Below are 16,381 nucleotides of genomic sequence, written 5' to 3' on the forward strand. Positions count from 1 at the left end.
TTTGTCTACAGCCACATTAGCACCTCTGTGAGGGTGTGCTTGGAGCTAAATGCTAATGTCAGCTAACATGGTCTAAAATATTGAGCAAAACGCATCATAATGAAAGCAACAAATAGCATCATAATGAACGTAAACACATCATAAAGGACCTAAATGCATCATAATGATGCAAACACATAATATGAGCAAATATATCCTAATGCACAGAAATGCATCAAAATGAATATAAACGAATCATAATGAAAGCAAATGCATTATACTGAAAGCGATTACATCATAATGAAAGTAAAACCTCATAATCAAAGCAAATGCATCATAATGACAGCAAATGCATCTTAATGAACGTAAACGCATCATATTAAGCTGGTTGCAAACATACATGTGGTTAAACGCTCTTAATTGTTTGTGTTGTTGCAAAAGCACAACATGGATAAAACTTGCTTACCCCTGACTAATTTAGCTGTGACTTAACCAAAAATCAGTCAATGCTATTGACATACTAATGCCAAATTCACACTACACAATTTTTAGCTCTGATTTTTACCATACAAGGAAGATTGAACGTAAATAATATACCTAAATAAATATGCCCTTACCGCACAAGTCCGATGGGCTGGTACTTGTAAAAGACACTGTAGTTCGCCCACTCTTCATACAAAAGCTGAGGAAGACAATCAAATGTATTTTATTGCATTATTTGTACAGTTTTATCATGCCTTAAGACTTTCTACTGCCATAGCTGTCTTTGGGCAGACTTCCTTTTTCTGTTCGTTGCGTTAGCCCCTGGGTGAATGGTTCATGTGACAAACACAAATGTCTCCCCCTGTCATTTAGATCCATGATTTGACATAATTTAAGTTTATACATTTGTTCTAAGTTTAATCTGTACTGTTGGTTGATTTAATGTAATTATAAATATGCTGTAGATAGTTCATTGGTTTCGGGACTATGTTCATTAGTGGATTTATATACATTTGGTACTTGAGTATTCTCAGAAGCATGACAATGTATGTGGGACTGACTGGCTCGTGTTTTTGACAACAATGGAGCTCTATGGCACAGAAAAGAAGACGTATCAAGCTTTGGATAAACACAATACTTGAAGCTAGAAGCTAAAGCTACAGATCACAGTGTAAAAGTTAACCAACACATCACCTAGTGATCGAGACAGAACATGATGAAGTAAAGGAACAACGCTGTTCCTGTAAAGCAGAGTAGGTCTTTATTCACTGTTACAATCAATAAAAAGCCAAAGCAGCATGTTTATACATTCAGTATACCTTCAGTAGCTAGCATATATATCTCATTCCAAACTCTCCAACGAGTATCACTATTAGACAATGTTTAACCATGACTATCTCCAAATCCACTAAACCAGCCTGAACATGAAGAACATCTGAAACCATTACATGAGAGTCTATGGAGCAGAGCCGGATAGTTAGCGAACACTGGATGCTCCGCTATGATTGGCCAGTCTGCGTTTGAGGGTTGGGACCTTTCAAAGGGCCAATTAGCATGTTCAAGCAGACCAGAGTGGTGACAGATAATGTTTTGGTTCTAGTGTGTGTGTCGGTTTGGACAGTGGTGGAAAGTAATGAAATACATTTACTGAAGTACTATACTTAAGTACAATTTTTAAATACTTGTACTTTGTTTGAGATTTACTGTTTTACTGTACTACTACACTACATCCATTTTCCAGCTTTAGTTACTAGTTGCTTTTAAGGTGAAGATTTTACACAATGGATAATAGAGCATGCTTTTAAAACCAGTGGTTTCCAAACTTTTTGACTTCTGACTTCTTAGAAAAAGCAGAACAGTTCAAATGTCTGAGTTTTCAATTGCTCCACCAAAAAGGGATTTCTCAGTCTGAACTTCTTCATGTGGTTTCACTTCTAATAAATATTCAAATAACCCAACATCTCACTTAAAAATCTAAGATTAGAGGATAAAGTCCAAAAACAAAGCAGATTTGTCTATCAGAAGTACGATTCTTCATGCAGGACTTGTACTTGTAATTGAGTATTTTTACATTGCTGTTTTGGTACTCTTACTTAAAGCTCTAGTGCGTAGGATTTGGTGCCATCTAGCGACGAGGTTGCAGATTGCAACCAACTGAAACTTCTCCCTTGTGCCAAATGTGTTGGAGAACTACAGTAGCCAACGATAAAGCACAAAAATGCAAACTGCCCTATTTAAAGCCAGTGTTTGGTTTTTCAATTCTGGGCCACTATAGAATCATGGCGGCTGGCTCTGTGAAGAGGACCCGCTCCATATGTACATATAAATGACTGATTCTAAGGGAATGAAAACACATATAAACTCCTTTTTATCAGGTGATTATAGACAAATGAAAACATACTTAGTAATATTATATTCCATTTCTGTCTATATATATCCCTCAATACTACACACTCATTTCAATAAAGAATCTTAATATGTAGTTTAGAAAAAAATGTCTCACCTTTCTGTCATTGGGGACTGCGCTCTCCTCATTAATATCTCCCTGAAAAAGAGAAACACAACAGCTCGTTACCGCGCACACTGACTGTAAACCGAGTTTAATCATCTGAGATGGACTAGTTTGAAGAGGAGGAGAAACTACAGTGGTTTTCTAGTGCTGGCATTGTTTCACCTCATCTTCTAGCGATTACCATTATGTAACTGATAAAGGCTTCAAAACACAACCATATAAACGTGATTTACTAGTATCACCAATAATATTAAACTATTAGCACAAGGATTAGTAGTACTCACATCATGGAGAGGATAAGCAGCTGTATAGACACCATTACCCAGGAGAGTGGTGATCCCTGCCGAGAAAAAACAAACACAGGAGTTAATGTGGGTTCTACATATCTACAGTATACCCAAGCTCAGTAAATGTTACCACAGCTGGGTCATTGAGGCTTGCACAACTCTGAATTATATTACATATAAGCAATGTTGGACAACCTACCATAAAAGTGTGGTAAGCTAAGCTAACATTTATTCTACATTGAATGAATATATACAGTGGGTACGGAAAGTATTCAGACCCCTTTACATTTTTCACTCTTTGTTTCATTGCAGCCATTTGCTAAAAATCAAAAGAGTTCATTTTATTTCTCATTAATGTACACTCAGCACCCCATCTTGACAGAAAAAAACAGAAATGTAGACATTTTTGCAAATTTATTAAAAAAGAAAAACTGAAATATCACATGGTCATAAGTATTCAGACCCTTTGCTGTGACACTCATATTTAACTCACATGCTGTCCATTTCTTTTGATCCTCCTTGAGATGGTTCTACTCCTTCATTGGAGTCCAGCTGTGTTTAATTAAACTGATTGGACTTGATTAGGAAAGGCACACACCTGTCTATATAAGACCTTACAGCTCACAGTGCATGTCAGAGCAAATGAGAATCATGAGGTCGAAGGAACTGCCCAAGGAGCTCAGAGACAGAATTGTGGCAAGGCACAGATCTGGCCAAGGTTACAAAAGAATTTCTGCAGCACTCAAGGTTCCTATCAGCACAGTGGCCTCCATAATCCTTAAATGGAAGAAGTTTGGGGCGACCAGAACTCTTCCTAGACCTGGCCGTCCAGCCAAACTGAGCAATCGTGGGAGAAGAGCCTTGGTGAGAGAGGTAAAGAAGAACCCAAAGGTCACTGTGGCTGAGCTCCAGAGATGCAGTAGGGAGATGGGAGAAAGTTCCACAAAGTCAACCATCACTGCAGCCCTCCACCAGTCGGGACTTTATGGCAGAGTGGCCCGACGGAAGCCTCTCCTCAGTGCAAGACATATGAAAGCCTTCATAGAGTTTGCCAAAAAACACATGAAGGACTCCCAGACTATGAGAAATAAGATTCTCTGGTCTGATGAGACCAAGATTGAACTTTTTGGCGTTAATTCTAAGCGGTATGTGTGGAGAAAACCAGGCACTGCTCATCACCTGCCCAATACAATCCCAACAGTGAAACATGGTGGTGGCAGCATCATGCTATGGGGGTGTTTTTCAGCTGCAGGGACAGGACGACTGGTTGTACTTGGCCGCATTAATCTTTCCTTCAATTGCAGAGATATCCTGGAAGAAAACCTCTTCCAGAGTGCTCTGGACCTCAGACTGGGCCGAAGGTTCACCTTCCAACAAGACCATGACCCTAGGCACACAGCTAAAATAACAAAGGAGTGGCTTCGGAACAACTCTGTGACCATTCTTGACTGGCCCAGCCAGAGCCCTGACCTAAACCCAATTGAGCATCTCTGGAGAGACCTGAAAATGGCTGTCCACCAACGTTCACCATCCAACCTGACGGAACTGGAGAGGATCTGCAAGGAAGAATGGCGGATCCCCAAATCCAGGTGTGAAAAACGTGTTGCATCATTCCTAAGAAGACTCATGGCTGTACTAGCTCAAAAGGGTGCTTCTACTCAATACTGAGCAAAGGGTCTGAATACTTATGACCATGTGATATTTCAGTTTTTCTTTTTTTAATAAATTTGCAAAAATTTCTACATTTCTGTTTTTTTCTGTCAAGATGGGGTGCTGAGTGTACATTAATGAGAAATAAAAGTGTGCGTGTGTGTGTCAACATTAAGACTTGCTTGCTTTCCGGGGCAAGTAAACTCGGGGAAGTAGAATTCTTTATGCAGTTGTAGATCAGGCAAGTAAAAAATAGGTGTTTATTAGGGGCCAATATTCAGTAAAAATATGCCATCGGAAGATCGTCATTATGCTTTTTAATTGACGATCCCTGTTAATGCTACATTGGGAACAACAAATCCGTTGAAATCCGCAGGAGGAAATATTGCCACAGTGGCGGGTTGGCAGCAGTCTTGCTTGGCAACATAGCTTTGCTGTTGCTTGCATAGCAACATTTGTAACACCTAACTTAATCAGAAACGTAGGCCAATTAAATTGTACTTCATTCGCATGTATGCAGTAATCACAGTGACCAGCTCTTCTGCTGACAGCCCAGTGTCCCTCCCAAGCACAGTCCTGCTTATAACAGAGCTAACAGCTCACATCAACGGAGATTGCATTTTAGTCAATTATGGTGCGTTCAAGCGAGTATTGGGCGAAGATAAATTACAATGCTATCATGTGTTCAAATGTAAAATTAAAGATTTCAGATTTTTATGAGAAACTTGAATGAATTCAGTTGTTAAAAGGAGATGTTTTAACAGTAACACAGGCTGGCTACTGGAGTGACATGGTTGGTATACACAAGGCAGAGCAGAGATGGGTGGTGTGGGACCGATTGTGGTTAGCCAGTCTGGGTCAAAATGCCAGGGACGATTTCTTTGTCCCATTCCAGTCCTGCTCTTCAGAAGGAGGCCTGTGAGAGAGACTGAGATCCAGACTCACCCATGCTGTACTTGGCCTTGCATTTTGTTCTTTTTAGTATTTCAAAGACCTGAAAGGAAATGAAAAACAGAAGAACTGAACTTTATTCACCATGCTGCTGAAGAAAATCTGCACATTAAAGCGTAAAAAAAAACATTGACTTTGAGACGAGGGAACCGGAAGTGCAAAAATGCCGACTCATATTCGTGTTTTAGGTCTCATTCATGCGCCACTCTTTTGACTCCTGGTTTTACACAGGACACGAACAGTGATCCCCAGGGTGAACGTCCTGTGTTGACCTACCCATCCAACCCCCGCCTCTATGGGGTCAGATCAGTCTCAATAATTGCAAATGCAAACAGAAAGATTCACAAATGCGCCCAGAACAATTCACAAATATATTCCATTTACAAATGCACGCAGAACAATTCACAAATACATTCCAATGCACAAATAAATAAATTACGATTTATATAAATGTAAAAAAAAATCACAAATATATTTCTGCATTTGTATGTATTTGTTTGTGGATTTGTATGTATTTATTTGTGGATCGCACTGCATTTATTTGTAAATCGCTTCACATTCATTTGTGGATTTATGAGACTCATCTCACGTCGCGGGATTCACAAATGCATTTTTTTCAACATAGACCTATCTGTAGCCAATCAGATGTCAGCCTCATTTTCAACCAATCACATGAGTGCAGCTCCCCCCTCCGCTCCCCACGAGACTGTCAGCTTTGTTGAATCAGGAAATAAATATTGTAGCCGTCTGTGTTCACCCAGAGCTCTACATACCTCATATCAGTAGAAACCGGACCAAACTATGTGTATAAATGTTATTTCGGAGTTCCTTTTTGTTGGTTTATTGCCGTTAAATCACAGCCAAATCACTTTATGTTGTGTTCATACAGCTATGGTAAACAGCCGACGTGTGACTTGCTAGACACAGTGAATACAGCTCGATGAAATCCACGGAGCTCCTCTGGACTATGTTATGAACCAGACATGATGGCGTTTAGTTCCCCGTGATATCTGGGACTTCCACAACACGTACTGAGCAGAAATAGAGGTTATTTTTTCCACAGTTGACGGCAGACAGTTGAACGGCTATCAGGGCGATAAGCCGCGCCCCCTCACCGGCACGTCCAGCGCGATTCACCGATTCACGCGAATGAACACAAATAGTCCACCGGCGAGACAGGCGGCGCAAATAACGCAATTAACGCGGCGCGAATCGTGTTTGGTGTGAACGCAGCATTACGCTGGCAGCCTCGTGGCCTCATTGTTTGTACCATATGGTTTACACACACATAGTTTGGTCCGGTCTCTACTGATATGAGGTATGTAGAGCTCTGGGCTCTATTCCTCGTACGTGGCTAACTGAGTTAGCCGGATAATTTTCAGGATGAGATTACATAAGTGAGGCTTTTCGGTTCCTCGAAGCAAGTTTGGAAAAATCACCATAGCAACACATCCATAAGCCTGAACCTGCTCCAGAGCAGGCTTGAGCTAGATCCGCTGGATAAACTGCCACTCCCCCGGGGAAAAGTGTCAGCTCCCTTCCTCAGAGATCCATCGATGAGGAAGCGATATTAGTCAGATTAGCGTTTTATAGGGACAGAGTTCTTCGAGATCGCCAAGATCCGTTATCACATCATGATGACTTCCTGTACGAGCGCTATCGATTCTGCCGACAAGGAATCATTTATTTAAAGACCTTCCCGAGCCGTACATTGAACACCACACGCCATCTACTGTCTCACATACTGTATCACAGCCAGAGATGGGCAGTATTTCTATTACTTGTATTTCAAATACGTATTTCAAATACTTTTGAGTATTTTGTAATTTGTATTTGATAGGGCCGATTAAAAGTCGAATGTAATTTGTAACAAAATACTTCAGAGTGGAGTAATTTTGTATTTAAAATACTCAAAATACTTTCTCCACGAATCAAAAAACAGTTCACTGAGTTCAGTCTTCAGATCTTCAAGTTCAACGGATTGTCTGCCAAGGTAAATATTGTATCTGAGTGTGACAGATGTCAACTAGCTTGATGTATAATTTATGTCTGGGTCTGGCTACATAGCCTATTGTATAAACATGGTGATGGTTATAATATCAAGCTAGCCATCGATGCTAACATGCTAATGACGCTAGCATGCTGTCTAGGCTAGTGCATAGCCAGTGTTTAGCAAGTTAGCTTATCAGTCGAGTAGCTAGCTATAGGAAGAGGGAGATTGGGAGCTTGTATGTCATATGTGATGAATATGTTCTTGTTGATACAAAGCCAAAGTTTATGGGCTGTTAAGTCCCATTAATACAAATATATATATACATAATCAAGTTGTCTTTCAATAGCTTTGCTAAGTTACACTGACATTCTGTGACTGTTCTTCCTGTTTGTGGGGTTCACCAGAGCTTTATGTACATTATATAAACCTGAATGCTCTGCTATACCACATTGTGAGAAAACGGAAAATCCAGAAAAAAGTATTTCCTATATTTTAAATACAAAATACATGTATTTTGTTACATTTTCTGGCACCAGTATTTTGTTGTAATCATTTATTTGGGGGTATTTTGTATTTTGTATCAAAATACATTTTGATGTATTTTTGCCCATCTCTGATCACAGCCTCGCGCTTTTTTGCGAGTGGTTCATGTTTGTACAGTGTCGGTGATGCGGAGAACATCGGGAAAGCCGCTGCATGCCGTGTTGTTCCTAAAGTTTATTTGGTGCTTAAGAAACTTATGGATGTGTTCATTACATTACCATGACACATGTATCGACTCACCATTCTGAATGTTTGTGTGCTTAGTGTTTACTTGCTCCCGTGTCCTCTTGATGGCTGGTTGAACTACATGATGGTTGAAAGCACTCATAATGATATGACAGTATTATTAGTACACCATAGCATATCATTGTTGTAGAACATGATTAAGGTGGACTCATGATAAGAATAGAGAGAATTACACACAATTTATTTTCACCGCTTATTATGAATAATACATACACACTGATCCACCCATACACAGATTCACACACACATATTCAAACTCCTATTCTATATGGTAATCTACACATACATGTATATACACACATATATATATATAGTACATGATACATAAGCGCATACAGTACATATATCCTCATAAGTATCTATTAATTCGTATCAATTAGATACTCTTTGGGCTCGTTTTTATCTACTTATTCTGAAAGAGTTGATATAATTATTTTCGCTATAAGATCTCATTGGATGATGCAATCCATTAAGCCTACTTAAAGAAATATCATCTGATTGATTGGGGTGATGAGGCACTTAAAATTAACCTATACATTTTCCCAATACTTGCGCATTTAACGCTGTCTGCGATATTTTGCCATGCTTCTCGTCTAGCACTCGCAGCGTTAGATTTCGCCATGATTATGGTCTTGAATTCTTCGTATGTGTTCATGATCATCTCCTGCTCGTCAGCGGAGAAAAAAGAGGCTCTTTCTTTGAGTTGATTTGCCGTTGTACTGTTAGAAAATCATGGTTTCGGTGATCCACGCTTCCCCCTTTTGAAGTAGGACGGGCACGCGCAACGATCCTGTTGTCTGACATCTGGCTCGAATTAACGAGACTGTTTGAGCGCGGATCAGCCTTTGAGGAACCGAGATAGCCTGATGTCAATCATCGAGTTAATTTAAGCTGGATAATAGGACATTTGATCGACTTAGTTGAACCACGTACGAGGAATAGGGCCCTGGGTGAACACAGACGGCTACAATATTTATTTCCTGATTCAACAAAGCTGACAGTCTCGTGGGGAGGGGAGGGGGAGCTGCGCTCATGTGATTGGTTGAAAATGAGGCTGACATCTGATTGGCTACAGATAGGTCTATGTTGAAAAAAACGCATTTGTGAATCCAGCGACGTCAGGAGAGTCTCATAAATCCACAAATAAATGTGAAGCGATTTACAAATAAATGCAGTGCGATCCACAAATAAATACATACAAATCCACAAACAAATACATACAAATGCAGAAATATATTTGTGATTTTTTTTTAACATTTATATAAAACGTAATTTATTTATTTATGCATTGGAATGTATTTGTGAATTGTTCTGCGTGCATTTGTAAATCGAATATATTTGTGAATTGTTCTGTGTGCATTTGTGAATCTTTCTGTGTGCATTTGCAATTATTGAGACTGATGTGACCCCATACGCCTCCTCCCTACACAGATTTGTGTGCACTATGATTAGAAACATATTTGTAATATGTAAAAACAAACACAATCTGGGAGAAAACATGTTTCCCCTGAAACATAATTGACAATGCAGTTTCCTTGTATGAGAACGTAATTTTTAGGAGACCAGGTTGGGTTGAAAAGAATGTTTTACGAAACCTTTTGGTCGTTGCTAGCATTTCTCTGGTCTTTCTAACAAACAACTGAAAGGTTTCACTTAATGATATACAATCTGTCAGAAAAATGTGTTGGCTAAAAACCACAGTCATGTATAAAAGGATATTTTAATGTTGATAGATATATTGCAGACAAACGTCCGAGGACTTACTATTGAACTCCTGGTTTTGCTGTCGAAGAAGTAATCTTTGTCTGAGAGGTCAAACCTGTTTGTTAAAAACACACACAAAAGCACACACACTTGTTACTGTATGCTAAAGTTTGGACATCTTACCGTAGTGTGTACCACAGTAATAGTGCCATGACACTTTTGAAAAGAACTTATGATGCTCTTTACTCTTGTGTGACCTGTACAACTACGTTAGGCTACAAGGATCCAACTTTCTTCCATCAAAGTGTAAGAGATGCACTTACAGGTGCTGTTTCTCTCTGGAGAAAGTGTGTGACAGGTGTTTGATGTTCTTGGGTTGATGTTCCTCGACTTGAGGGTGGAGAGGTTCCACGACTTTATTGACCAGGGAGCTGATCTTCTCCACCACACCGCACAACTGCTTGACTTCATACAGCTAGAAATAACCCACAGAACACGCACACAATCACACACTTTTCAATCAAGGTTACCTTCTGTGTGATGTACTTTAAAAACACAAAACACATTGGTAGAATAGTTAATAGACTTTTATAATTAGGGGTGCATTAGATTGTAAAACTCACAGATCTTGGATCAGCAGAAAAAAAGATCCTGATCACGTTATTAATCATCGGGGATTGGCGAATAGACTTGATCGGGTAACTTTACTGAATATCGGCTGATAACGACCGGCAGTTGAACTTTATTTCACACTATGATGGTAAAAGTGTGTAATTGCTTGCCAAACTGCGAGAGGGGATCTGTACGGATCAACAGCGGTTTGTTACACAACTATTCACAACGCATTTTAAGCAAAGAGCAATCATGACATACCATGAAACATTTCTATTCATTGTTTATCTGTATGCTCATAGTTGTGGAGGTGAGGTAGAGAGCAACTTAATATGGCTGCGCCAAAGTAAAATGTGTATTCATTTGGATCCTATACTGATCCGGACCCTGGACCTACAACCAATAGATAATTGAGAATTATACAATTTTTACGGAGCGCTTCAATTTTAACCGGCGCAGCTTTTTAGCCTTTACGGCACTCATTCAGCGGTCCAGGAAACACACCGACCAATTACATGCGTTGTAAATCACATCACGTGATGATACTCAGACAATCAAATAAGTGTATTCAGATAAGCTTCCCGACTCGAGGGAGATTTACACACACGGGGAGACGGGGCGAGAGACCAAGTAGTCGGAGAATAATATTGTAGCGACCCTGTTAGTTAGTAACCTGTTGCTGCTGTTACCTGTTCTGTGTCGGGAGCTAGCAAGGTCGTTAGACCGGAACCAACGAAGAAGAGTGTGTTGTTAGACTGAAAAGACGGATAATGTTGGATGGAGCTGCTCGGCACTATTGTTACGGTTTGTGTTAATAAACCTCTTGCAAGGACTTCACTCTGTCTCCGACTCGTAAGTGGAACATTACAATATGTGAGTCAGAAGTTATTTCACTTGGTGTTCTCCTAAATGAGAAATGTGGTCAGAGAGACCAGAGTCTTTAACCAAGAATGGACAAACTCTTATAGGTTAATTCTTCCCACGGACAGTTTAAAACCAGTAAGTCTGATATGTTCAGAGACTGTGACGATTATTAAAAGTGGTAATGTGAAGCGACACTACGAGACAAAGCAAAAATCTTTTGAGCAAACGCACAAATCCGAAATGAAGGCACAGAAAAATAAACAATCTAAGAGCCCGATATGATCAGAATCCTAACACATTAATTCACTGTCCAACAATAACCAGTGGTTTCAATAATCACATATAAAGTCGCTGCACACAAATTTCTCTTATTAGAAATAGAGAAGAATATGATATGGTGGCTTTTTTCACTTCAACACCTCAATGAACTGAATTCATTAATCAAGTACTTTATTTCACGATGCACATTTTTCATAAGCTTTGTTATGTAATTTATTCTTAAATGCATCCCTTATTTAGCTTGAAACGAGAGAATATGCATTTACCATTAGATGTATTATTTATAATTCATTAACTCAAATTAATAAAACTGACGATAAATATTGTTGAGATAATATTCAATTGAACTTTCTTTATTTGATAGTCAGTTGTTGACTACATACAGACGTTAATAAACTCGTGTTAAACTCAGACAAAACTGAAGTTATTCTACTAGGCCCAAAACACCTTTGAAATAAATTATCTAATGATATAGTTTCTCTAGATGGCATCGCTCTGGCATCCAGCACCACCGTAAATAATCTCAGTTATCTTTGATTGTGAACCTTTTCACCTCTAACATTTCCAAAATCAGGCACATCCGGTCTCAAAGCGATGCAGAACAATTAGTTCATGCATTTCTTACCTCTAGACTAGATTACTGCAATTCCATATTATCAGGCTGCTCTAATAAGTCTCTTAAATATCTCCAGTTGATTCAGAATACTGCAGATCGTGTACTAACAAAAAGAAAAGAGATCATATTACTCCTGTATTAGCTTCTCTACACTGATTCCCTGTAAAATCTAGAATATAATTTAAAATCCTTCTCCTCAACTACAAAGCCCTAATTGGTCAGGCACCATCAGGGATGGGCTGGCCATAGGGGATACCGGGGTAATCCCCGGTAGGCCTACGGGGTTGGTCTGGTCCAATACCGGCCAACCTCCATCACCAACCGGCCCTCCCTCTGACATCGCCGGCCCCGACTATATTCTATGCTTCACAGAACACTTTAAATTTACACTAATACCTAAAGTGAATAATCACTGACTGACACTTATACTAGTCCTCGCGATCTGTATTCACACTCATGGTTTCCATCTTCTTTACTCATCTAATCTCTGCCGTCAGTCTAACTTTGTTTTAGGTGTTATTAAATGTCAATCACTCTAGCCCAGTGGTCCCCAACCACCGGGCCGCACAGAAAGAATAAATATATAATTTCCGTTTTATTTATTTATTTTTTTAAAGTTTTATTTTGAAAAATGACCGGATTCTTTCGCAATTTCATCCGCCTGTGGCTCTTGGCACATGGCAAGACACTTGTCTCGGTCACGTGATACGTTACCTCAAAAATTAAGCCCGCAAACTAGTGAAAATGAGTAAAACACTTTTGGAGAGCTTCTTTGCAAGAGGGAAAGGCCACTAAGGAGACAGAAGAAGAGCCTACAACTTCCAAGAAAAAGAAAGCTTCATTTAACAGACAATATCAGAAGTCTAATTAAATATCAGGAGTATTTCTGATGCGCCAAGCCCGCTCTGCATAATGTGTGGTGACAGAGGAAGATCAGCTGCTGGAGATTGTAAATGACAGGGGCCTTAAAAGTATGTTTGAGACAACAGCTCTGCTGGTGTTTTGGATTAAAATCAAGGCTGAATATCCTGAAATCACCACTAAAGCACTGAAAACCCTGCTTCCATTTCCAACATCCTATCTTTGTGAAGCGGGATTTTCTGCAGAGACAGTAATCAAAACAAAATGAAGTAGACTGGACATAAGGATCAGACTTCAGGTGTCATTGTCTCCCATTACCCCCAGATGGGACAGTCTCGTTGCAGAGAAACAAGCACAGGGCTCCCACTGATTCAGCGTTATTGCGAGTTGTATTTATTTATGCATTTTTTATTTGTTTTAATGCCGATCGTATCATTTTATTTCGTCGTGTTTATCCACCACACGTTGAATGCCGGTCCGTGAAAATATTGTCTTACATGAAGCCGGTGGGTGGCGCAAAAAAGGTTGGGGACCTCTAATATTAAAAAAATCTCTGACTTATTTGGGAAACCATCGACTGGTGACAGTGATATGATGGAAAGTTGTGGCGTTGACTTGGCCAATGTTAGCTTGCTTTTCACAGATGAGGTAACGTTCCCTACAAGCTAGCCTAGCTAACGTTAGCTAGATAAATGTCCAAAATTGAGACGTTATGATCTGGTCAAATAAGCAAGCTGGCGCTGTTGTCATCATCGAGATTATCTAATTTAACATGTTAGCCGTAGTCACTTGCTTACATTGGATTGACATTTAACTTATGGAAGCAGCAGCCAGGGGCCCCAGAGCCAAGATTAGACCCAGGGCCACACAGTAATTAGTACAGAAAAGTATACTTACATGTACTTAAGTACAACTTCAGTGTGTGCCATTTTAGTACAAAAAAGTACACTTAGTATATTAAAGTACAACTTACATTACACCGTAAGTTACACTTTAATATACTAAGTACAAAAATAGTGTATTTCAATTTAGCACATGTATTTAACGTATACTTATCTAATACACTTTGAGTGTACTAACCAATAGTGGAAAGTTAAGTACAAAAAAGTATACTTAGTACACTTAAATTTAATGTACTTAAGTGTACTTTTTTTTTCACCTGGGGTACCAATACTAAATACTACCATAGTTTGCTAATAGTGTTGTGTCAATGGTTTAACATACGTGCGATGCATTGAGTGGGCAGCGCGCCGTGTATTGAGTGGACCGGTCTGACAGTAACTCCCGGGCCACTTTTTTTCCCCAGTCCACCCCTGGGCACCATCATTAAGGAGCTTATAGTACCATATTATCCTACTAGACAGCTGCACTCCCTAAATTCATGATTACTTGTGGTTCCTAGAGTCTTAAAACATAGGATGGGAGCCAGAGTCTTCAGTTCACTGCTCACCAATAAAAGCATGACTGAGGTGCTGCATGTAATGAAAGGAAAACAACAAGTTATTAGGTCAAACTGTCAGTCAGAGACCTTCTTCACGCATCAACAGGAAAATATGTTAAACACAAATATACAGATAATCACTTGACGAGTGCTGGTGCAAAGCACTTGTGCTACTGGACCGTGTCACCACAGCAAAGGTCTTTCAGAACTGCAATCTCAAGCTCTAGATAGACTTAAAGTCGACACGATGCATTCAAAATGGAAGTATTAAAAGAGACAATCAAAAACATTAAATGACACAACCAGCATCAATAGATACATCAGCTGTCCACCATCATAAAACAACATTCCTGGTGTCCTTTAGCAGTGATAAAACAATTGAGTGTCACTTAAGCAGGGTTCATTTTTATCTTGGAACCCAAATTCCAGCTCCTGAATACATATTTAACTGTCATAATATTAACAGACCATTAGCCGACTACCAATAAAGACAAAACATTTATTAAAAACCAAAATCTTTAGAACTTCAACAAATTATCGGACATGTCATTTCAGCGCCCATGTTATCAGGTTAGATAACAGTCGGCATGAGCAGCAGGGTTTGTCAGCGTCCGGTTTCTTCAAAGGCATAGATTTTTTATAAGCTTAACATGATTCCCAGTTTGGCTGTGGCCAAGAGGATAAAAACTTTGAAACATAAATTTAAAAAAAGCAGGACTTTGATAACCTGACACACCAGATAGTTCGTTACATATAACCATCTGAGAAGTCATCATTGGAAACGGTTTGATACTTGGCAGGTGATTAGATGAACTATCTGTCAATCAAACTACGAAGCCAGTCGGGAGAGAAGGAAAAACATGTAATCCATCATGTGTGTGGTTAGATTAAGGCAACAAAGGCACTTTGGTGGCAGATTGATAAAGGGCGCACATTCAGCGCCCCACCAGCCATGAAGGTTTATCAAGTGTCTGCAACCTAATTAATTTTTATCAAATATTTGAAATGAGTAATGAGTTAGTAAATTACGCTATTCAGAACAAAATTAGCCGCAAAAGTAAATTTATTTTGTAGGTGTTCCAGCCATACAATACACACTAATTCAACACTGGCTTTCTACTGATTTTGCCTCCATCTAATACGAGTAAATTGGTATAAAATGATCAGACCAATACAACAATGGAAGTCATGAGGAACTGGTCGAGTAGCCTATAAAGAACCCACACAAGACAGGCTATTCCTCTTTGTATTTCAATAGCTTTTCATTCAAGAAGCAGAGACTTTTAGCCACTCTATTAAGAAATAAAGAGTTAACTTAGTTCTAATATTTGTGTATTTGCAATATTAGGACCTCTTAATGCAGAGCTAAATCTGCAGTAGTAGATAGTAGTAGTCCATAAAACCGTTTTTTGCTAGAACTTAAAGAAAATCAAAACACATTCAAAATAGTATTTGAATGGATTGAAATTAAATAAATAGATTCAATTCTGGATTGAGATTCAATAAAATGTAGAACAAATCTCAAACCTAATACAAAGCCTCAAAAGAATTAGCCGAAATCCACATTTGAAGAGGGATGAATTAGTGAAGTATAACTCATCCTGATTCTTTGTTAGTTACTGAGTTTATCAGATTCTTTAGGACTTGTTAGGTACTGAGTTTATCCAATGTTCTAGGATATGTTAGGTACTGAGTTTATGTGATGTTTTAGGACATGTTAGGTACTGAGTTTAGCCAATGTTCTAGGATATGTTAGGTACCATTGTTGGGTACTGAGTTTATGTGATGTTTTAGGACTTGTTAGGTACTGAGTTTATCCAATGTTCTAGGATATGTTAGGTACCTTTGTTGGGTACTGAGT

The 16,381-nt window shown here is 39.1% G+C and overlaps 1 protein-coding gene across 4 annotated transcripts in view; it reads right to left on the reverse strand.

Annotated features, from left to right (window-relative positions):
* The window catches only part of LOC306698143 (anoctamin-1-like), an 85,121-nt gene that overhangs the window by 46,406 nt on the left and 22,334 nt on the right, over positions 1 to 16,381 (reverse strand). For all 4 annotated transcript variants that reach the window (XM_079162326.1, XM_079162327.1, XM_079162325.1 and 1 more), the window contains 6 exons: positions 10,171 to 10,322; positions 9,908 to 9,962; positions 5,356 to 5,404; positions 2,758 to 2,813; positions 2,465 to 2,506; positions 597 to 661 (listed from right to left, as the gene is read on the reverse strand). In XM_079162326.1, coding sequence (XP_079018452.1) covers positions 597 to 661; positions 2,465 to 2,506; positions 2,758 to 2,813; positions 5,356 to 5,404; positions 9,908 to 9,962; positions 10,171 to 10,322 — 419 coding nt within the window. The remainder of the gene's footprint in view (positions 1 to 596; positions 662 to 2,464; positions 2,507 to 2,757; positions 2,814 to 5,355; positions 5,405 to 9,907; positions 9,963 to 10,170; positions 10,323 to 16,381) is intronic.

This window comes from Pholis gunnellus (assembly GCF_910591455.1).
Source record: "Pholis gunnellus genome assembly, chromosome: 7".
In the NCBI taxonomy this organism is placed as follows: Eukaryota; Metazoa; Chordata; class Actinopteri; order Perciformes; family Pholidae; genus Pholis; species Pholis gunnellus.